This window comes from Megalobrama amblycephala, linkage group LG18, assembly GCF_018812025.1.
Source record: "Megalobrama amblycephala isolate DHTTF-2021 linkage group LG18, ASM1881202v1, whole genome shotgun sequence".
Lineage (NCBI taxonomy): Eukaryota > Metazoa > Chordata > Actinopteri > Cypriniformes > Xenocyprididae > Megalobrama > Megalobrama amblycephala.
This window is the reverse complement of record NC_063061.1, coordinates 17,808,048-17,832,560: the sequence shown is the minus strand read 5'-3', so window position 1 is coordinate 17,832,560 and position 24,513 is coordinate 17,808,048. Positions and strand designations below refer to the sequence as shown.

At 36.3% G+C, this 24,513-nt stretch overlaps 1 protein-coding gene across 2 annotated transcripts in view; it reads right to left on the bottom strand.

Annotated features, from left to right (window-relative positions):
* The window catches only part of tenm2b (teneurin transmembrane protein 2b), a 319,786-nt gene that overhangs the window by 230,331 nt on the left and 64,942 nt on the right, over nucleotides 1–24,513 (bottom strand). For both annotated transcript variants that reach the window (XM_048165628.1, XM_048165629.1), the window contains exons 2-3: nucleotides 23,091–23,351; nucleotides 1,057–1,332 (exon numbers count right to left, since the gene is read on the bottom strand). In XM_048165628.1, coding sequence (XP_048021585.1) covers nucleotides 1,057–1,332; nucleotides 23,091–23,316 — 502 coding nt within the window. In that variant the 5' untranslated portion in view covers nucleotides 23,317–23,351. The remainder of the gene's footprint in view (nucleotides 1–1,056; nucleotides 1,333–23,090; nucleotides 23,352–24,513) is intronic.

Sequence of the window (24,513 nt, the reverse complement as noted above, 5' to 3'; positions counted from 1 at the left end):
TACATTTGTTTAGCTGACCACCATAAGTGTCCATTTGTTTATTCTAAAACCACTCCAAACATACGATCGCTACACAAAAGCTGCGCGTACTCGTGACTCTTTAGCTCCACCCACAGCACGCCTCCAGGAGCTAGACTGTTTTCTGTCTTTTATAAATCTGATAAAAATAAAGACTCTTTAGAGATATGAAGCAATACTATAGATACTAAATATTAACATCATATTGACAGAAACTGTGTATATTATGACCCCTTTAATATTACAAAACACTGATGTAATTTAAATGACATTTCCGTCAAAAGACAAAAACTATGACTAGGCCCTAAAATAAAATGAAATGTAAAATGAACAATGATCTTAAGATAAGTTTTTTTTTTAATGAGATTAGTGTCTAACAACTAGTTTTCAATTATCTTTCTGATGAGACTGATAACAGACGTACAACTGTAGCTTCACCAATAGTACATTCATCCAAATGTCTCTGAATTCACACACTAATGTCTGGTGCTTGTAATATGAAAAGAAGAAACTACAACCGTGTCAGTTCAACATTCAGCGAAGAGTATTTTATAAATATAACCTGATTACCAGATAAATGCATAAAGCGGTACTTGACATTGTCAAGTTAGACGGGCTGGTTTGTTGCAATAAAGTCTTGTTATATCAAAGAGAAAATGCCACTTGAGATTGCAGGCCTTGAAATGATTCCACTTTGGTCTGTAAATCACTTTGATCTCGCCAACGCAGTGAATGCAGTCTTCAGAAAATGCTACGGCTTTACAAATATTGACGCCTCAGTGTAGGGAATCATATAAATAGTCCTTATTCAATGATTCAATATGCTCAATTTCACTCCCCAAAAAAACTGAAGGCTTTTGGGGAATGAGCAATGAGAACATTTCATTTAGATGTCTCATTGCACCGACATTCATTGTTGGAACTAATGTCTTACAAAATTACAGATTTTCCACTTAATTTAGACGCACTACCCTTCTGATAAATCTCCAATCATCTTTTCATTTGTCTCTTCATTAAGTGTTTTTCTCGCTCTCCTACCTGATTCTTCATCAGTCTTGTGCTCGTTTTCAGAGTCGGTGAGCGTAAGGACCGAGTGGTCAGGGCTGGACAGGCAAGAGCTGCGGCGGGACTTCAGGGGCTGCCCGCTCCACAGCTGGACGGCGCGCTCAGGGGTCATGACCCCCTCGGGGTCCGAGTCGGCGTCGGATCCGGCACTCAGAGCGTATCTGTCCTGCAGTAGGCTCATGTCGGAACAATATACGTTGGATGACGACGGAGGCTCGCACATGCCCAGATCAGCCAATGCGAAGCTCCCTGTAATGAGAATACAAGTATTAAAGCCAAAAACAAGAAAGTGTGTGTGGCTGTAAGGAGGCATCTTAGACTCCTAAATGGGCTGGATGACTCTGACTAAGAACTGGCATTGGTAAATTACATAATGACAACACAATCTTCATTCTAGTAAGTCTTCATTTTAGTGTGTAAATTAATTTAAGCTCTGTATTGTCCCAGTCATCTTCATTCAGTAAGGCAGTGAAAGGAATGAATTTAAATTATGTTACGGTGGGATAAAGACTACTGGCTGTCTTTACAGCTATAGGGACAAATGTAACACTAAAGGCCCATTCACACCAAGAACGATAACTATGACGATAACTATATTTGCATCCACACCAACGAACAATAACGGTCTGTTTTTTCTAAACTCACGCGCTGTGGTTTCAAAGTGTATACTACATGTTTTTGCTGTTCTTGATGCATTTACATGGCTTTAACCAGCAGATGTCCTCAGCATGCTATGTTTCGAGTGAATAGCTAGCATAATAACGATCTAAACTAGCAGTGATTTAGTCAATAAAGTAGGGCTGGGTAAAAAGTATCGATTTCTCGATTTTAATCGATTCTCATTTTTATGAACCGATATCGATTCGTAATTCCCAAGAATCAATTAGTCTAGTCTGTTTTCAGTTGATGAATGAACAGAACATGTAGCGCCTCCCATCCAATAAATCGCAATAATCTTAGTGCTTTGTTATTTTTGATATGAAGCAAAGTCTCAGATTTCAAATGACGTCCATCTTATTATTATGAGATTAAAAAAATAAATACCGTTTTGGCACTGTTTAATGTGGCGTGACAGATCACTTTAGCGCCACAGTTAAAGAGAAGCAGCAGCACTGAGCGCATACATCCTCTCCTCCTCTTTAATACCAGTTACAGCGCAAAACAAACATGAATAAACATCTGAAGGCATGTTAAAAGATACAGTACAACTTACCGAAATCCGTATCATGTCTTGTGTAATAGCTCAATCAGTGTTTCAACCTCGAAAAGACGCCAATAAAACAGCTTGTAATCAATGTCACGTAATGTCACATTTACCTCAGAAAAACATATTCAGTGACCATAAACTCATTACTCATATAAAAAAATTCTCTACAGAGAGAAGCATCGTTACATATTTATTCTAATTTTTAATGTTCTTCAATATTTAATGCATGTTTGAATAAATCAGTTATGACAGCCATGATTAAATGTTTATATTTCAAAAAAAACGAACTGGATTAGAAATATGATTATGTAATTCTAAACTTTATTTATTATAAAAAACATCATTGAGTGTAATTTAAGTGTTTGTATATAAGTTAATTTTAACCTTCAATATTATAGTAATGTAGTATACCAACTGACTCCCATGCGTAGTTTACAGCATTAGTTGAGAGATTTTTTTTTTCTCTAGAAAATTTGCCATGTACTGTAACTGATACTACATCCAAAACAATCGATATCGAATCGAATCAGAATTGGAATTGAATTGCAAGCATGTGAATAGAAATTGAATTGAACTGTGAAAATTGTGTCAATAACCAGCCCTACAATATAGTTTTTAGTATTGTAGCTGTGGTGTGGACATTGCTATTCTTTTATATTTAGAAAGATTTTTAGAACTATATCTTTATCGTTATCTTTATAATTATCGTTCTTGGTGTGAACGGGCCTTAACCCTTTCAATTCTGGAAAAGAAAATATGTTGTTGGAAAAATTAAAAACATTAAATAGAATCTTAAAATATAGGAAATTTATAACAAAAGTCTGGGCAAAAATAGTGGACCAAATTGCAGATTCATCACAAAAAAGAAAAACATCTCTGATAAACACTATGAGAAAAGTATACACTCATTTAATCTTTATTATTACTTATTATTTTTCCATATTTTATGTCAAACTTGATAATACTAAAGTTAGTGAGTATACATATGTATATATATATATGTGTGTGTGTGTGTGTGTGTGTGTGTGTGTGTGTGTGTGTGTGTGTGTGTGTGTGTGTGTGTGTGTGTGGTGTAAAAAAATATATTTTAATTTTTAATTTATATCGTTTTATTTATATATTTATTGTATTTATTTTAACTCATTATTTCATGCATTTCATCTTCACCTTTGGATAAAAAGGTTTTTAAGATGATGAGAAACATTTATTCAGTCTACCATGTCAAAACGTGTAGTATATATTAAACAACAGATACAACAGAACAGATACTGTATATGAAGTCAGTTCATTTACATATGAATTAATGAGGAAACGACTATGCATTAATGAGATAAACATTAAAAGGACAGGAATATTTGTGAATTAGAAAGATCCACAAATCTGTGCACTGCATAAAACCACAGCGATTAATGACTTCAAAATAATGACTCACTATTACATTAGAGTGATGCAAAGCAGGAAACCACCAATATTTAATAATAATTTCATAAACATTATGCTGAATGTGCGTTGCATCCTACTCAGCAGGTTGGAGGGGCAGTTTGCAAGAACTGAACATTTGCATTTTGCACAAATATGGGGGAAAAGCACAGTGCACATCCACATAATACGACTGCACGACACAATAGCTAATGAGGGTCGAGTTAGAATAGAAGGGAAACACAAGGATTTAAATAGGAGCAGGAGGTGTTGGGGGGTGGAGTCTCGTCCTGCACCAAGACATACCTATGCAGTGCATACCTGAAACGTAGTAACCAATGGCAACCGGGGCCAGCTCCACGTAAGCTGTAAGAACAAAATGTTCCTCCATCATCTAATAACATAACTCGCAACAACAATGCAAAAGTTGCATTGTGCACAACAAACCTGCTCGATATAACAGAAATTCCCTGGCTGTTTCTATGTGTGGAAAAGTCATGCGGAGCTCTCTGCCTCCCCGCTGTTGTGTGTCTACTCCAAAGGGAAAAATCTTCCAAGGTGTAAATTTGAGATAGTGTCTAACTGAACAGCCAGAAGGTATCCTAGAAAAAAAAAAAATCTCCCATAAGGGCCCACTTTATAAAAAAAAGGCCAAAAACTCAGCCTCCTCCAGCGCCGTGTCTGTTTAGACACAATTTCCCCCTTTTGCTCATACACCCTGGACATTAAAGTGAATATCCTTTTTCACCAGGTGCTAAAATCAGAGAGAGTGGCAAGGTCATTTGTTGAGGGTGGGGTTACCATGGCAACATAGCGTTTTTCGCATGCCGTTAGGTACAGTGAAGCATTTCGGAAAAATGCATGAACATCTCCTTTCACTTCAATCATCTCTTTTCAGGCCTCAGACACGCCCTGATTGACAAAGAGCCCTGCTGTGATGGAGATGCAAATGTTAACACAGTCTGCTAAAACTGTGAGGTCCCATCAAAATATTCCAGGATATGAAAAACAAGATATACGCCGTTTTCAAAACCCCAATGAATTGAAATGTTCACATCTTCAGAGCACAGAGCAAAGAAAGCCCTAAGTGTATGGTGAGAACTATCAGCACATCAAAATATCAATTGTTCTTGCAGGGTGAATAAATGTTTGTGGTTAATATTCAGATAATACTGGTAAAAAAAGTGATGGATGGATGGATGGTCAACATAATTAGGCAGATAAATTTGGTGGAACAATCTATTCATGTTTTAGCCAAAACAGCACACATTTAGGCACACTTTTCCCTAGGGTTCTTGACACAATTTTAAAGAACACTTTATACCAAAATGGTTCTATCTATATAAGATAGTGTTGTAGTCAAGACCACCTAAACCAAGATTAAGTTGAGACCAAGACCAGTGTGTGTCGAGACCAAGACAAGATCAAGAGTTTGGGGGGTCTGAGACCAAGACCAAGGCAAGTCGAGACCAAGTCAAGACCAAGACCAGACTAGCACTCCTCAAATTCATCTGAAAGATCCACATTTACTGCCTGAGAAATGTCTTATTTTTAATCAATAATTACAATTAGAATAATAAGACACTATATGGAGCTGTTACCAATCAATTAAAATCACTAACAACAAAATGTATCTTTACACTGCAGAGGTGGAACAGAAGTTGCATCTGAATTGGTACAATTACAAGTGCATAATTAATGTTGAGATTAATGTTTTAAAAATAAACTTTTGTTTATTGAACATCTGTAAAAAAAAAAAAAAAAAAAAAAAACAATGTCACATTTGCAATTGTTGTTGTTGTGGTCTTGACTGGTCTTGAAATAAAATCCCGAGTCCTTTTAATCTGAGACCAAGACAAGACCGAGACCAAATGCAGCCAAGACTAAGGCAAGACCAAGGTCTTAAATGTTTGATTAGTACAACACTAATATAAGAAGAAATGTCTTAAATGATTTCATAATACATTCATGTTTGATGGGCTATTTAGATTTTTTTAGTGATAAATTATGTTTAAAACCTGTTTAATTCATAAAATTGAATGGATGGATGGATGGATGGATGGATGGATGGATGGATGGATGGATGGATGGATGGATGGATGGATGGATGGATGGATGGATGGATGGATGGATAGATAGATAGATAGATAGATAGATAGATAGATAGATAGATAGATAGATAGATAGATAGATAGATAGATAGATGAATGGTTGATATACTGTAGAAAGAAAGAAAGAAAGAAAGAAAGAAAGAAAGAAAGAAAGAAAGAAAGAAAGAAAGAAAGAAAGAAAGAAAGAAAGAAAGAAAGAAAGAAAGAAAGAAATCCTCTCTCACAGAGAAGTCAAACATTCACGGTGTAAATGATGCTTTCTAAAATGTCTAGAAAAAGGCTCGATGAAGCCTATATTACTTCATAAATGTCAGCCTATTTCAATATATCCTCCGACCTTTCTAAATTCCATCCCTGATGCTTTGGTCTTCAAGAATTATTGTCTATGTTGCACTTCTTTCTTTTTTGTGAAGCCAAGCAGTCACGCTTTCCATCTCCAGAGATCAATACTATCAGGGTACAGAGGATGCAGTCAGCATACCCTGAATAATGTCGGCCCGCTTGACTGCACAGCTGGAGAAAATAGCTGCTGTGCAAAAGAGAGCTTCCTCCGATTCCTCTAGCCCCAGCGTGGGACATTTGGGTCATTTTGTTGTGTATTGCTCGGTGCTTGAGCCGACTGTCTAACGGCTGTTTCCTCGTCTGGGTCTCTTATTCATGAGAGCTCATCCGGTTCGCTCTCCTCTTTAAATGCCTGTGGTAACATCAGAGCATCTCATCCCTTTGTTATGCCACCTTTATTATTTATCCCTCTGCTTTCTTTTGTTTGCCTTTCATTTGCACAGCAACTGTTAAGACAGCAGCTGCTGTGTGTGTGGAATGCAGAATGTTCATCACTGACAACAGGAAGAATGTTGTACAGGTTTGTGTTCAACAGCACTGGCATGGTGTAAACTATGACAGAACAGGCCAGGCAGTAACTTGTACTTAGTTCCAGTGTTATTTTAGTATCATTGATATACAGGGGTTGAACAATGAAACACTGGTCAATATCGGCTGCATCCGAAAACTGGAAAATGCTGCCTTTGGAGGACGCATTTCAAAGTAGGAAGGCATCAAAGCACGTCTGAATCCAATCACTTCCTGATACCTTCATCTGATCGACTTTTGAAGGCAGCATAGATGTATCCTTCGCTGCCTTTGATATCTCACAATCCTATGCTTTCTATTCTGCGACTGTTGAGCTAGAAAAATAAAGATGGTGTCCGAAAGTTGCGTTTGCTGGTCAGTTTGTGTGTAAATGTATGTATTTGACTAGCATTTTCCACTTTTGCTGTCGTTTCTAGCGAGAAATTACTAGTGTAGTTAATAAATATTTGTTTAGTTCTCAACAAAGCTTGCGCTACTTTGCGGTAGATCATTAAACTGTTGCGCTGCCTCAAAATTCTGTCTGAAATCAGTTTTGTGAGGTGCCTTCATGCACAAACGCTGCCTTACAAGTCATTACCTAAGAAGGCAGTGAGGCAACAAGTCGGATGCAGCCATGGTGTTGGAGGTTTCATGCCTATACAGTTGTGGTCAGAATTATTGGCATTATTGGCCTTGGTAAATATGATCAAAAATGACTATAAAAATAAATCTGCAATGTTTATCCTTTAATTCATAAAATTAGCAAAAATCTAACCTTTCATTGAAGGAAAAGAATTGAAAGTGGGGGAAAATACACATTATTGGCACCCCTAGAAATTCTTATGAGTAAAATATTTCTGAAGTATATTCCCATTCATATTTACATTTTTTTAGCACACCAGGGTGATCATGAACATGAAATTGTCCAGCCATGACTTCCTGTTCCACAGGAGTTTAAACATGAGGAAACACAAAGGCCAAATTCCCTTAATCATTCATCACAATGAGTAAAACCAAAGAATATAGTTATGATGTGCAGCAAAAGATTGTTGAGCTTCACAAAATAGAAAGTGGCTGTAAGAAAATAGCTAAAGCATTGAACATCCCCATTTCCACTATTAGGGCAATAATTAAGAAGTTCCAATCAACTAAAGATGTTACAAATCTGCCTGGAAGTGGACATGTGTCTAAATCGTCCTAATGCGCGGTGAGGAGGAGAGTTTGAGTGGCCAAAGACTCTCCAATAATCACAGCTGGAGAATTACAGAGATTAGTTGAGTCTTGAGTCTCAGAAAGCCTAAAAAAAAAAAAAAGATCAAACAGCACCTACATCCCCACAAGTTGTTCGGGAGGGTTTCAAGAAAATCCTCTGCTCTCATCCAGAAACAATCTCCAGCATATTCAGTTGTCAAACACGACTGGAACTTCAAACAGGGCCGGCTTCTATGGTCAGATGAAACTAAAAAAAGAGCTTTTTGGCAGCAAACCCACCAGATGGGTTTGGTGCACACATGGATAAAAAGCACCCCATGCCTACGGTTAAATATACTGCTGGATCTTTAATGTTGTGGGCCTATTTTTCTGCTGGAGGTCATGGACATCTTGTTCAGATACATGGTATCATGGATTCTATCAAATACCAACAGATAAAAAATCAAAACCTGACCGCTTCTGCTAGAAATCCAATAATGGGCAGTAGTTCGATCTTCCATCAGGACAATGATCCAAAAGAAACATCAAAACCAACACAAAAATGTGTCACTATGCACAAAATGAAGCTTCTGCCATGGCCGTCCCAGTTCCCTGACCTGAGCCCTGAAGAAAATGAGTGGAGTGAACTAAAGAGAAGAAGCACCAACATGGAGCTGGGAATCTGAAAGATCTGGAGAGATTCTGCATGAAGGAATGGTCTCTGATCTCTTGTCAGGTGTTCTCCAAACTCATCACGCATTATAGAAGAAGACTGTTATCTTGGCAAAAGGAGGTTGCAAAAAGTATTGAATAAAAGGGTGCCAATAATTGTGGCCAACGTGTTTTGGAGAAAAACATTTATTTCATAATGTGATTTTCCCCCCATTTTCAATTATTTTCCTTAAATGAAAGGTTAGATTTTTGCTAATTTTATGAATTAAAGATCAAAAGGATAAACAATGCAGATTTATTTTTACAGTCATCTTTGATCATATTTACCAAGGGTGCCAATAATTCTGACAACAACTGTATATGTACTGCCTGGTGGTCAATCTTCACTGATTTTACATTCTTTCAGTAAGAGCAGAGTGTGAAGGTTGAATTAGCAGAGCAATAGCACAGCTGTACATAAATATTGCAATCCACACAACTTAATGGGAGACATATCAGAGTTCAAAAGAAGACAAACTGTTGGTGCTTGTCTTGCTGACTCATCTGTAACCAGGACACTTTGTGGTGTACTGAGAGCTATGGTGTCCAGGGTAATGTGAGCACGTACTGTAGGATGAACCACATACAACACGATTAACTGTAGGTGCAAGAGGAGACTGTCTGAAAGGGATGTTCAGGTACTAACTTGGATTGTATCCAAAAAACATAAAACCACAGCTGCCCAGCTCACTGCAGAATTAAATGCACCTCGACTCTCCCGTTTGCACCAAAACTGTTTGTCGGAAGCTCCACAGAGTCAATTTTCATGGTCAGGCTGCTATAGCCAAAGCTTTGGTCAGTCGTGCCAATGCCAATTGTCAGTTTCATTGGTGCCAACAGAGCAAATTTTGGGCTGTGGTCAATGTGAAACATGTATTGTTCTCTGATGAGTCCACCTTCACTGTCTTTCCCACATTCGTGGGAGTTATGGTGTAGAAAAGCCCCAAAGAGGCTTAACACCCAGACTGTTTCGTGTCCAGAGTGAAGCACGGGGGTGGATCAGTGATGGTTTGGGCTGCAATATCATGGCATTCCCTACTGTGCTTGATGGGCGCATCACTGCCAAAGACTACCGAACCATTCTGGAGGACCATGTGCAGCTAATGGTTCAAACACTGTACCCTGAAGGGGGTGGCGTGTATCAGCATGATAATGCACCAATACACACAGCAAGACTTGTGACAGAATGGTTTGATGAACATGAAAGTGAAGCTGAACATCTCCCATAGCCTGCACAGTCACCAGATCTAAATATTTTTGAGCCACTTTAGGGTATTTTGGACGAGCAAATCAGAAAACGTTTTCCTCCACTTGCATCACATAGTGACCTGACCACTGTTCTGGAAGAGGAATGGCTGAAAATCCCTCTGGCCGCTGTGCAAAGTGACATACTGCCTTCTGAGGTTCTATGATGGTTAGGATGCTCCCTTAAAAGACAGCTGCCTATGTAGGTAGTAAGGCAGTAAATTAGGTTTTGGATAAGAGTTTGTCATCATTTACACTTTTTTGAGTTTATATCTTCTATGGAACACAAACAGACTGAACAGACTGAAATTAAATTAATTACTCACTGATAATCTTGCCGTCAAATAAAATATAGCACCTTTAGTTGCATTGCGTCAAGTTTGAAATTATTCCAAAGGTAATGCTATTAAAGCTACCACATCATTACTTTTAAAAAACAAAAATGGGGCAAAAAAGAAAAAAAGAAATAACCTTTCTTTTACATGCATGAAGATAATCAGGCTTTCAAGAGGCTTATTTTATACAAGTCATAAGGCACCATTTTTTCCTCATAAAAGAGCCCATTTTGATTGCCAGTCTAATTTGCAAGGCTTATGAACCCCTGGATACTTGCATTAGAGCCTATTAGGGTCTAGAGGGGGGCTGGAAATTAGGGTTCACTCCACTGGCTTACCATTTGCCTTGTGCAAATGAGCCGACTTAAAAACTGTGAGAGTCCAGGTGCTGGGTGTGACTAAGAGACTAATAGGCTACCTTGAGTGCAAGGAGAGCAGCAAAATGCCAATGCCCTTTTCTTTAAAAAAAAACTTTTTTTTCTTTCACCGAACAGCACATTTAAAACTTTTAATTCTCAGAAGCTATAGAGTGAATAAAAAAAAAAGAAAATGTTCGCTTTTGAGATTTGGGCTAACTACTTCTTAGACTCCATCTAAAATATATATTTTTATTATTATTATTATTATTATAAAATGTTTAACTCTAATCCAAGGACATCATTGTCCTTGGTGATACTAAAGACCAAATACTAAATCTCTGAAAGATGGGCTGAGAAGAGGTGAGATGCTCCCTGGCATGGTTTATAGCAGACCTGCCCTTGAGCCCATGCTTCACTAGATAACCATATCAAAGCCACATACTGCGAGGGGCGAGATAAACAGCAGGACGTTGAAACAATGTATTTTTCTTATCCCTACAGAAGACAGTAAGGAGTTCCTCAGGGATCAATGCTGGGATCAATGCTGATCAAAAAAAAAAAAAAACTGATTATCATGCAGCATTCAAGGTTAACATCTAACCTTGACATCTAACATCTAACCAACAGTAAGAGATATTCTACATCCACACAGGAAAAAAAGATGACCCTATAGCAGATAAAGAACATGTATTGTAAACATTTTTTTAAAGCTGCAGTCCGTAACTTTTTTTGGTTAACAATTTTCCAAAATTAATTTTTGAGCAAGTACGTAACCAGCCAGTGTTCAAAATTATCTCCTTACCTTAGCCCAATTTACAATGGTAATCTTTTAATAATGTTTTATAATAAAATCGGTACTGGTGGGTGTCCAAATGGTCCAAATGACAATCATCAGACAACTGGAGATTCACCCATAGTCAAAAACAAAACACTACGGACCAGGGAGTGGCTACAGAAATTTATTTATCAGATTGTTGCTTTCTAGAGTACACTTTTCTAGCTGACTAATGAGTTTATGGTCACTGAATATGTTTTTCGGAGGTAAATGTGACGTTACGTAACATTTTTTAAGTTTTTTTTATTGACGTCTTTCCGAGGTTGAAACACTGATTGAGCTATTACACGAGACATGATACGGATTTTCGGTAAGTTGTACTGTATCTTTCAACATACCTTCAGATGTTTATTCATGTTTGATTATTGCGATTATCATGTTTGATTATTAGATTATTGCGATTTATTGGATGGGAGGCGCTACATGTTCTGCTCATTCATCAACTGAAAACAGACTAGACTAATCGATTCTTGGGATTTAAGAATCGATATTGGTTCGTAAAAATGAGAATCGATTAAAATCGAGAAATCAATATTTTTTACCCAGCCCTACTAAATACACATAGTCACGCAATGCTGATGTTGTTAACATTAATAATTTGAGAACAAAGTATAACAATAATAATAATAATTTGCACAGTTTGGCATGATCCGAACTAAGCAATCGTTAGATTTAATCACCGTTGGCAGCGCGATTTATTGTAATGCTTAGAACAAAGATGGCAGACATGTTACTTGTTCAGATGACATTTTCCGGTGAAAATTCTTATTTTGGTCATACTTCCAAGATATACAGTCTGTGATTCAGAAGTACAGTATCCAGACCGATGTGGTGACTGACAGCAAACATTAGATTCATCCGTGTTGAGGAGCCGTGCCGATGCACAACCCACGTAAAGATGATAATTCCACAAATAACTGCAATTGCAAGTTTCAAACAGAGATGGCGACAACAAGGCAAAACTTACAGACTGCAGCTTTAATTCACACCACATTATTTCCATGCTAATGTTGTGTTGTGGCCAGGTTTGATGAATTAGAAAATTCATCTTTTCATAATTTATGTCTTTCCCAGAACTGATTTAGTTTTCAGTTCATTTGTGGCTAATTGTTTGCCTTGCCGTGAATTTAGCACCTTCAGTCCACAGCTGCAAAATATATCTCTGTTTTCTCAGATTTAGAGAGCATATTGCTGACTAAATAATATTTAAGATCTTACAGAATGGTATTACTCCTTCATACTGTATTCAAATGCTAAATAGCTGTAATGTTTACACATTAAGTTTCAAACATGACTCGTTTCTCAAGAACACCATGGTACATAATCCAACAGACACATGCAGTGACATGCAAACAACAAATTATGCCGTTATATAATTGTTACAAAAGAAACTGCCTGCAGAAAAGAAGAACAGATGAGTAATTAAAACTCTACTTCTGCCAAATTAAATGTTGACATCATGTTTAAGTGCACTGTTCAGTCCTCTCTTTGGTTCTTACACTTTATAGTAAAATCAGGCAAAAACAATTTTGTCAAAACTCAAAAACAAAAGAACAAAAATATGTAAAATGTTCTGGGCCGAGCTCACTAAACTGATAGACACAAACACAAGGGAAGATATTTGGAAGAATGTTTGTAACCAAGCAGATCTTGCCCCCCATTGACTACCATAGTGGGAAAAAAAATACTATGGTAGTCAATAGGGGGGCGAGATCTGCTTGGTTAAAAAAATTCTTCCAAATATCTTCCTTTGTGTACAGCAGAACAAAGAAATTTATACATGTTTGGAACAACTTGAGGGGAGTAAATGATGACAGAATTTTCATTTTTGAGTGAACTATCCCTTTAATAGCCCACAACCCAAAAAGTTTTTTTTGTTTTTTTTGCTTTGAAATAACATGCACAGTTGAATCATTCACAATTCATGTTGACTTATAATTCTACTAACTAAATATTTCATTGCATTGACCATAGAGAGAGTGAGAGAGTGAAGAGGAAGAGAATAAGTGAGAAACAGAGAGAGAAAAATGAAATGAGACAGTCAAGGGCATCACAGAATGAAAGGAAGAGAAAGAATTATGCTCATACAGTAAATGCAATCCATTGTACTCAAGGTCAACATCTCCATGAATGGAAAAACCACCACAGACATCAAAAGCTACTGCCAACGAATCAGTTCTGTTTAGGTGTTTGTTCACCAGCTAACTCATTTTCACCACTTCATTTTAGCTTTTCATTCCCAGTGCATTCTCATTCTTATTCCACTAGAGTGCTCCCATCAATATTACATCTCAAGCACTGCCCATTACACACCACTCTGTAGCAGAGGCCTAATGTCCCTCTTCAACATGGAAATGATCTCTAATTGCGATGGAGACTCACCTGGACCCCCACAATATTTCAAAGTTCCTGTTACAGGCGGTGGGTGTAGGAATACGTTAGAACTGCATTAAAACATAATCTGCTTTTCATTGTCAGTTAAAGACCATGAGAGTTACTATACTATCGCAAGCTCCCTCTGTCAGCTTTGACGGCCGCCGGCTGTAATATGGATGAAAATCCCATCAAGAGCTTGTTAAACCACCTATTCTTACTCCAAACAAATCGAAAGCCTGAAAGCAATGCAGTCACATTGGTATTGATCTTGAGCGACAAGTCCATATGATGCAGATCTAAAATTAGCCTTCATGTGGGAGAGCAAATTTTAAAATGGAGAAGTACAGACTAGTTATTCCTTTTAGTATAGTGAGCTTTAAGCATTGCAGCCAATACTCTTAAGGTCCCATTTACACCTAGAATTAAAGGAATACTTTGCCAAAAATGAAAAATGTCAATATTTACTCAACCTCACACCAGTCCAACCCTGTATGCAATTCGTTTTTCCATGAAAAATGAAATGTTTTTAATTAAGAAGCTTAATGTAGCTCTTGGATCCATGTAGCTAATCAAGCTAATTTGAAGCTAATCAAGCTCAGTTGAAGCTAATCAAGAAAAAAAAAAGTATCATAAAAGTAATACTTTTCCAAGTCTTTTGAAGCCATATTGTCATGATCTCGGCCTATGTGTTGTGTGTACTTTCTTCCTGTTTTTTGTAGTTTTTCTAGTTGATTAGTTCAGTGATAATTCCCAAGTGTGTCTTGTTTGCCTATTAACCCCTCTAGTATTTATATCAAAGTGTTTCTTGAGTTTTTTCTTGTCCTACATGGTTGTATGTTTTGGTGTGCTCACTCTGTCTCAGTGTTAGATTATGTTTATTCTGTCATTAAACTCACTAGCCAGGTTTCCATCCAAGGTTTTTTTTGCGAAAAAAGGTTTAGCGCTTCAAAATATTTAGCGATATAGCTGATGGAAATGTCATTTGTTGATAAAATTTCTCAATTTTAGTGCATAAATTCTATGCCAATACTTCTAATGTCACAAAAAAAAAAAAACTTTTTGTCGAGAAAAAGGGCTTTAATGCAAATAAATGTGGTGTCACATGACAGAATTAGCCTATACATGTAGCGTCCGTGTTCGTGGTGTTGCTCCAAGTGTGCCGCAAAATTCCTGAAAAGTGAAGCCTTGTTCTGCATGTTCAAGGTGTTAAAGATTGTTGCAATATGCAAAGACTGAATATTTCACTGTACCGGTCTTTTTATGGACGCTAAAGTTTTGCATACAGGACAAATGAGCTGCTCTGTGTCCAAACCTGCGCTTCGTCAAATAAAGGCAGTAAAGTCCTCTCAGACAAGCTGCATCACTTTGTCGTCATCTTCTTATATTTAATAGCATTATATGTGAAAATAAGCAGTACTGGCGAATTTCAATTGTCTCATTACTCTGTACATTTTACGGATATTTGGGATGCAAAGATACAAATTTGCTATATACGCAAAATTATGTATGAAAACTGCTCAAAGGCAGATTTTATTAGCGATATAACAAAGCTTATGCGACAATGCATTTTTTTTAGGGATCATGCACACCGTTTTATTGTTAAAAGGCCAACTGGATTTGGTCATATTTGCTATGTCGATAACAAAACATCGTAAAAACTGGACGGAAACTTGGATCCAGCTTGATGTTGTTTTTGAGTGCACCCATGTTACACATATACGGAGCCCTGGACATGACATGCAAGAAAAAAAATAGTACGCTAAATTGTGTGCACGATTTACTATTTCGTTCCCGAGATATACTAAAATGTGTGCACGATTTACTATTTCGTTGCCTTGATTTATAAATCATGTGCACGATTTAGTAAATCGAGGGAACGAATTAGTAAATTGTGCGCACAATTTAATTTTTTTTCTTGCATGTCATGTGCAGGGCTCCGTACACATATGATAAGTCGGTGTTATAATAGTAATTATAAAACATAATATAATATAATATAATATAATATAATATAATATAATATAATATAATATAATATAATATAATATAATATAATATAATATAATATAATATAATAGATAAAAGACTGGTCTGATGTGTGCAATCATGAAATCCGAGACTATCCACTTGACAAAATCCAATCAGAAGTGGTCACCAGTGATGCATTTGCCACATGACATGTCAATACCAAGTATAAACAGTAATCCATATCGCCAGATCATTTCTGATTGGATCATAATCCGAGCTGGATGTTAATCTCAGTGTCACAGAGATGGATATAGTTGCTGCTTTCCTCCTGATTTACTCTCCTCCATCCTCTCTCCGGCTTCCCCGTTCACCCACATTACCCATACTGTAATCTCAATGTTCTGCTATGTTTGGAGCAGCTCTGCTTAGTAAGGGCTTGGATGGAGGACGATAAGCACATGCTACCAGATGTTGTGCTGGAAAAAAGTGCACTAAAGGGACCATATGAGGGTTTTGGGCTGCCTGAGAGGCAGAGCACTCCTTCCCGCAAATGTCCATAACGAGTGCTCCCGTACTTCTGAAGCTCCCTCGCCATATGGCCTTTACTGAGGCAAAGCTGCCTGCGGAGTCCTGAACATCTACTACGGCCATGGACCACCAGCTTGGAGCGTCCTACAACCAAAAACTCCTCCCTCAGCCATATGAGCATATCCATGGCAAGTTTGTTCAGATGTAATGTGGAGCAGACTACAGCTGGCAGGTAAAAAATAAAAAATAAATAATAAAGCATGTGAACCAGAAACCTCAGGCTATTGAAAGCTAGAGACTGCTAATCCTGGTTCTGTGTCTATCATTTTCTCTCTGTATGTCTCAGTCTGTCTGATCCACTCTGAAGATGAGGCAGCAGTGTGCAGCTCGGTCTCACCGGTTTGGGCTATTTTTACAGCACGGTGAAGGAGAAAAGTGACGACAAGGTCACCTCTTGCTTTAGGTAGATGAAACTTTGCTATAATGAGATGTGGGCATTGCTAGTGGGGCACAACTCATCTCTGACTATTAAAAGATTCTCTGTTTCATGCCGTCTTTGATCTACACCTGAGCCAGCATCTATGGAAAACACAGAAGCATGTGGGGGGAAAAGCACTGAATTACAGCCAGTATCCCTCTCCTGGACATTCCAAAATCAAAACCTGACAAAAAAACGCTTCAGGCTGTATTGTGAGTCTCCACAGAAATATTGTGCTGGTGGAATTCAGACAAAATAACCGTATGTTGATTCTGGGTGCAATCTGGACAGAGAGTGGAAAACCCCAAATAAAATCAAGAGTAATAATAAAGGGTAGTTGATTAATAATAATGTACATGAGTTTGTTTTATTCAACATCAAGATTTGAGGTTAGAAAATGTAATAAATAAATTAAATTAAAATTTAAAAAAAAATCACCATTTTAACTGTGTTGCAGTTCACCTAAATCTTGCAAGTGTGACCAGTTGATTTTTATATTGTTACAGTTTTTTATTAGAAAAAGCAAATTCAAATACCTTCACATAAATACTGTATACACATTCAAAAGTTTGGGGTCAAATTTTTTATTTAGTTAATTTTTTTTAATAAAAAAATTTAAATTCCTCTTATTCCTCTAGGTCTCTTTTTATGCCTTTTATGTCTCTCACCTCTTATGTAAATATTATTAGAATTTAAAATGTTAAAATGTATTTACTCCTTTATTAGTATAGCTAATGTGTTCTTGTTGAATAAAAGTGTTTCTTTAAAAAAAAAATAATAATAAATAAAAATCTTACTGACCACAAAGTAGAAGAGTTGCTGTTTAAAAGTTTGTGGTCAGTAAGATTTTTTTTTTTTTTTTTAAGAAATTAATACTTTTATTCAGCAAGGACACAAAAGAGATTAAAAAAAATTCAACAAAAAGATCTACTAATATCACACGGAAATAGCAGCATTTCTCACAATGAGCTTCAGCGGAGGATCAAACCCACCATCATTTTACAAATACTACATTTACTGTGTTACAAAATGTATTTTTTTAGGCTAGAATGTAGTTTAGATCTCAAATATGCAATTTATATAGAAACATAGCCCCTGTTTAAACATTTATTTAGACGTTTTTGGAGATCCAGGCCATCAGCAGCAATTCAGCACTCATGTACCTGCCGCTTACGTAGATAGTGGTTAAACATGAGATATAATTAGTTTTGGGCATATCAAAAGAGCAATCTTTGGTCTTATTAATATATTACTTGTTCCAGTACCAGATCAAATCGATTTGGCTTAAGGCAAAGTTAAGTTTAAGTTTACATTTTTATTTAACTGGAATCCTGTACTAACTAGAGCACTGCTTTTATACATTTGACTGAATTGTTTGCTTTTGTTTATTTACTATTGAACTTCACATACTTTTATAATGGCTATTATTTAAATATTATTGTTAAATAAATATTTTATTTTATATAAATAATATGTAGCAAAGACTTTAAAGGGTTAGTTCACCCAAAAATGAAAATTCTGTCATTTATTACTCACCCTCATGTCGTTCCACACCGGTAAGACCTTCGTTCATCTTCAGAACACAAATTAAAGGTCCCGTTCTTCGTGATCCCATGTTTCAAACTTTAGTTAGTGTGTAATGTTGTTGTTAGAGTATAAATAAAATCTGTAAAATTTTAAAGCTCAAAGTTCAATGCCAAGCGAGATATTTTATTTAACAGAAGTCGCCTACATCGAACGGCCAGTTTGGACTACATCCCTCTACTTCCTTCTTTAATGACGTCACTAAAACAGTTTTTTGACTAACCTCCGCCCACAGGAATACACAAGAGTTGCGTTTGTAGAGTGTGTTTGTCGCCATGTCGTCGAAACGCTGTTATTTTCATCCCGCAGTCCAATCACCGGGTCTGATTCCGGCTCAAATTGATAGAGTAAAATTAAAGACATGTTTACAATAACACTGAGCGCATGCATCTCCATGTTATGGTAAGAGGCGTGACCTTTCCGGGCACGGTGCACTCAGAGCTGTCGAATCACAACACAGGAACCGCTGGCACAATCAGAACTCGTTACGTATTTCTGAAGGAGGGACTTCATAGAACAAGGAAGTCATCAGCCCGTTTTTATGACAGTGGAAACAGCGGTATACAGATAAGTAAATTATGTGAAAAATACTGTGTTTTTTTACACGCGAAACATGAACACATGTTATATTGCACACTATAAACACAATCAAAGCTTCAAAAAAACACGAAAAACGGGACCTTTAAGATATTTTTGTTGAAATCCGATGACTCAGTGAGGCCTCCATAACCAGCAATGACATTTCCTCTCTCAAGATCCATTAATGTACTAAAAACATATTTAAATCAGTTCATGTGAGCACAGTGGTTCAATATTAATATTATAAAGTGACGAGAATATTTTTGGTGCGCCAAAAAAACAAAATAACAAAAAAAAAAACTGCTTCAGGAAGCTTCGTAGCGTTATGAATCTTTTGTGTCGAATTATGATTCAGATCGCGTGTCAAAACACCAAACTGCTGAAATCACGTGACTTTGGTGCTCCGAACTGGTGATTCGACATACTCATTCATAACGCTCCGAAGCTTCCTGAAGCAGTGTTTTGAAATCGGCCGTCACTATATAAGTCGTTATTTTGTTTTTGTTTTTGGCGCACCAAAAATATTCTCGCCGCTTTATAATATTAATATTGAACCACTGTACTCACATGAACTGATTTAAATATGTTTTTAGTACCTTTATGGATCTTGAGAGAGGAAATGTCATTGCTCCCTATGAAGGCCTCACTGAGTCATCGGATTTCAACAAAAATATCTTAATTTGTGTTCTGAAGATTAACGAAGGTCTTACGGGTGTAGAACGACATGAGGGTGAGTAATAAATGACAGAATTTTCATTTTTGGGTGAACTAACACTTTAATATTGAAAGGGACTGAAACAAGGTTGTAAAAAAGGGCTTTATTTTTACTTTAAACAACACCTTATAAGACCCATCCGACAAATGCAGTGACTGTCATGGGAAATCGCCATAACCTTTAAAAGGACAAAGATATCTCTTTCATCAGCAGACATTCAAACTGATTTTTTATTATGAATGTAAGACTGACCTTAAGAATAAATGCTGTATCAATTGTATATAATACACTCGCTTAGTTGATCTCTTTCTCATAATACTCTAACTACAATAAGCTTCAATGAGGCAACTCAGGGTTCCTTCGTTACTAGTTCTAAAGTGACATTTTAAAATTAGTAACGGAGGCTTGGACTAAACTGTCAACTGAGATTTGAATCTGTAGTTCCACACAAAAGAGGGTTTTTTATTCCACCTTCAAAACTGTAGTATAAAAGCAATAACACTATATACTGTATATATTATATATAAACTGTATATAACCCACTCACAGTATTTCAACTAGATGAAAAGAGAAAAGTTAATTCATATACTGAAAGGATGAAGGTTCCTGACTGAACACTGCAGCTCACCTGTATTATCTCTTTATCTGATATTGACAAATCTGGCTTAAGCTGTTTGTAAGGACAGCTTTCAACATGGCACAAAGTTTTTAAAACTTCTTTTTTAAAATCAATTTTCTGTGCAGCAACTGAATAAGGTCAGTTGGTCGAACTGTAATTATAACTGGTTAACACTTCATAGCAAGATCAATTTGAGCAAAACAAAACCTAGCAGATTCAATTTCTAGTTTTTCAATTCAAGAATGTGTCCTTGATGAACTGACTTTGATAGGCAAATAAAGTCATGGCTAAATACCAGACAGAACACAGCTTCTCTCAGAAAGAAAATTCTCTGTAAAAATTCCTGGTTGTGATCAAAATGACAAAACAAATTGAAAGTGCTCAATGATATTCACATGGCAATCACTGAAATCACTCCTGATATAAATGGCCTTGCTGTAAAAGTGAAATGGCATATAATTGAATATGCTAATAACAATCAAATTACATGAATGCAGGGTGCTTCCGTGTAAATTTAAGGACCAAAAAATAAGTTGGGAACCATGGTCTAATGTATTCAGGTTCGTTCATTAATATAAAATAAATCCTTTCATTAAGCTAGTTCATTTATCTTAAATTAGTAGATTTAATGGTGGGGGTCTTTTTGTTTAAAAAAAAATCACTCTGCTCCAATCCAGTTTGTGTTTACCAGGTCAGTGTCACTTGCATGCAAGGAACAATAGCTTTTCACAAATATTTGTCTTGAAACATTAGCACAGTTCTGTGCACACAGATCAAAAGTTTCAATAGCTGCAAATTAAAACTTACCACAGAAAATCATCTTCTCTGTTTTTATTACAGGGGGATTATGTGGGTTAAAATGGATAACATTCATCCATGATTCATCCATGATGGCATTTGTGTTAAAGCCCCAACTAATGAGAAAACTCTGACCTAAAGACTGCTGTATCCAACATGCACTTAAGAATTGCACATACACTACCGTTCAAAAGTTTGGGGTCAGTAAGATTTTTTAATGTTTTAAAAGAAGTATCTTCTGCTCACCAAGCCTGCATTTATTTGATTAAAAATACAAACAAAAACAGTAATATTGTGAAATATTATTCCAATTTAAAACGGCTGTTTTCTATGTCAATATACAGTAAAGTGTAATTTATTCCTGTGATGGCAAAGCTGAATTTTCAGCATCGTTACTCCAGTCTTCAGTGTTACATGATCCTTCAGAAATCAATCTAATATGATGATTTGATGCTCAAGAAACATTTATGATTATTATCAATGTTGAAAACAGTTATTTAAATTTTTATTTCATGATGCTATGATGAATAGAAAGTTCGAAAGAACAGCATTTGTCTGAAATCTAAATCTTTTGTAACATTAAACACTACCGTTCAAAAGTTTGGGGTCAGTAAGAATTGTAATTTTATTTTTGGGGATAGAAATAAAATTAATCAATACTTTTATTCATCAAGGATGAGTTAAAGGAATAGTCCACTTTTAAATACACTTTTCCTGATAAATTTACTCACCCCCATGTCATCCAAGATGTTCATGTCTTTCTTTCGTCAGTCGAAAAGAAATGAAGGTTTTTGAGGAAAACATTCCAGGATTATTCTCCTTACAGTGGATTTCAATGGCTACCAAAAGGTTGAAGGTCAAAATTACAGTTTCAGTGCAGCTTCAAGGGCTTTAAATGATACCAGATGAGTAATAAGGGTCTTATCTAGCGAATCAATCGGTCATTTTCGAAAAAAATACAACCGTTTATGCTTTATAAACAAAATATCGCCTTGAACGTACTTTCCGCTTCCGCATTCTTCATAACGCTTACGCTGAATGTCCTACGCCTTCCCTATTCAAGTTACGGAAAAAAACAAAACTGGCGCCGCGTTCGTTCCGTAAGTAGAATAGGGAAGGCGTAGGACATTCAGCAAATATAAAGAATCGTTTAAAGCCCTTGAAGCTGCACTGAAACTGTAATTTTGACCTTCAATCTGTTGGTAGCCATTGAAATCCACTCTAAGGAGAAAAATCCTGGAATGTTTTCCTCAAAAACCTTCATTTCTTTTCGACTGACGAAAGAAAGACATGAACATCTTGGATGACATGGGGGTGAGTAAATTTATCAGGAAAAGTGCATTTAAAAGTGGACTAATCCTTTAAACTGATCAAAAGTTACAGTAAAGACAATTATAATGTTAGAAAATATTCTATTTTAAATAAACGCTGTTCTTTTGAACTTTCTATTCATCAAAGAATTTTGAAAAAAAATTGTACACAACTGTTTTCAACAATATAAACTGTATTCATTCAATACAATAATAATGAATGTTTCTTGAGCATCAAATCATCATATTAGATTTCTGAAGGATCATGTGACACTGAAGACTGGAGTAATGATGCTGAAAATTCAGCTTTGATCACAGGAATAAATTACACTTTACTGTATATTGACATAGAAAACAGCTTGTTTTAAATTGGAATAATATTTCACAATATTACTGTTTTTGTTTGTATTTTTAATCAAATAAATGCAGGCTTGGTGAGCAGAAGATACTTCTTTTAAAACTTTAAAAAATCTTACTGACCCCAAACTTTTGAACAATAGTGTACATTCGTGAAATAGTCCACTATTTGCTTTAAACCTGAATATATGATGTTACATTGGATGAAAGTGAAAAGACAAACAAAAACATAAAACAAACAAAATAAAATCCAGTCATTTTAATAGGAATCCATGTGAATCCAATTTCGCACGAGGGCACTGAAAATAGACAACAGACATTTTTTGCTCGCAAAATTTTGCCAAAATGTAACTGTGATGTACCTGTAGTATAGCTTCCATATTTATCAGTATGATTTCTTCCATTCAAATATTAATTACAGCAACAATCTTACCTTGTCTGACATACTCTTCTGTCTCCTGGTGCACCAACTCCGCAACACATCCTCCATAGCGCAGGCGTCCATCCTGCTGGTAGGCCTTCAGCCTCTTGCTGGAACTGTATGATTTCTGTGACACTATATGACAGTTCTCATTGTCCAGAGAGCATGTGGCGTAGTGCAGATCCTTTCCGCACTGACCCCGTGTCAGAGAGCGCTGCTGTCTGTCCTTCAAATCCATCACTGCTGGAGCTGACGGACAATTATGTCAATTACCTGCAGAGGGAGACACAGAGGAAATGTGTGTTGTGGGTTTAAATTTATTTTAGGACAAAAAAAAAGTAAAATATAAAATAACAACAACTACACAACAACATCATCATCACATTTGGCGTTGCAATGTGCACTTATGCTGCATTCACTTGCTATCGGAAATTTCCTACCTCCCACTTCTGAAGCTGTGATTACAAGCTTGTCGAACTCATGTGTTTTGTTATCAGAAAGAACAGGAATCATTGCTTATTCTTGCCACAAGTTTTATTCTTGCCTATTTATTGGGAAAATTACTATTCATATATGTAAATATGTACTATTTAATGATAAGACAAGGAGATGTAGCTGTTGTGGAAAAAACTAATGAAGATAGAATACCAGTCACAGCAGCAATCGTTCTCCCTTCAGCCATGTTTAAATTCTGTGGTCCGCCCAAAGCGCGATAATCAAAATTATCCCCAAGCTTCCCAGAGCTTCAATTATGCATTCAATTTCCAATTTTTATTTAGGAAACTCGTATTTACGATCCGTGTTGGGGGTAATGTATTACAAGTAACTCAAGTCAAGAAAGCAGATTACTTTTCAGAGTAATTAGTAAAGTAACAGGTTACTTTTTCAAATAAGTAACGCAAGTTACTTTTTTTCCCATTCATTGACTTTGACACCTCCCCATGTTGAGAGAAATTGGGAGTAAAGGCTGTGTAAATATGATGGTTATTGTAGTTCTAAACTAAAGCATTTACAAAATCACTTTCAGTATTCCTGAAAATAAAACAGTGAAATGCAAATTCAGAATATTATGCAAACCTGCAATAATTAAATAATACACTTTTAACTATAATTAATACTTTATGTATTTAATCTCACTTTATTAACCAATGGATTTGCTGCTGACCTTCAATGATCCAATCCAACCATAATAATAAGCAAAAAATCATTTTAGATAAACATCACATTTGTGTTTCATTTTTTGTATTGTTTTTATTTTAAGAGTGTTGAACGCCATCTACTGTACAAGGCGTGAATTTCCTGCATAAAATTAAGGTTGAACCACTGCAGTCACATCGACAATTTTAACAATGTCTTTGGTACCTTTCTGGACCTTAAAAGTGGTGGTTAAATTGCTGTCTACGGAGGAGATTTCGGATTTCATCAAAAATATCTT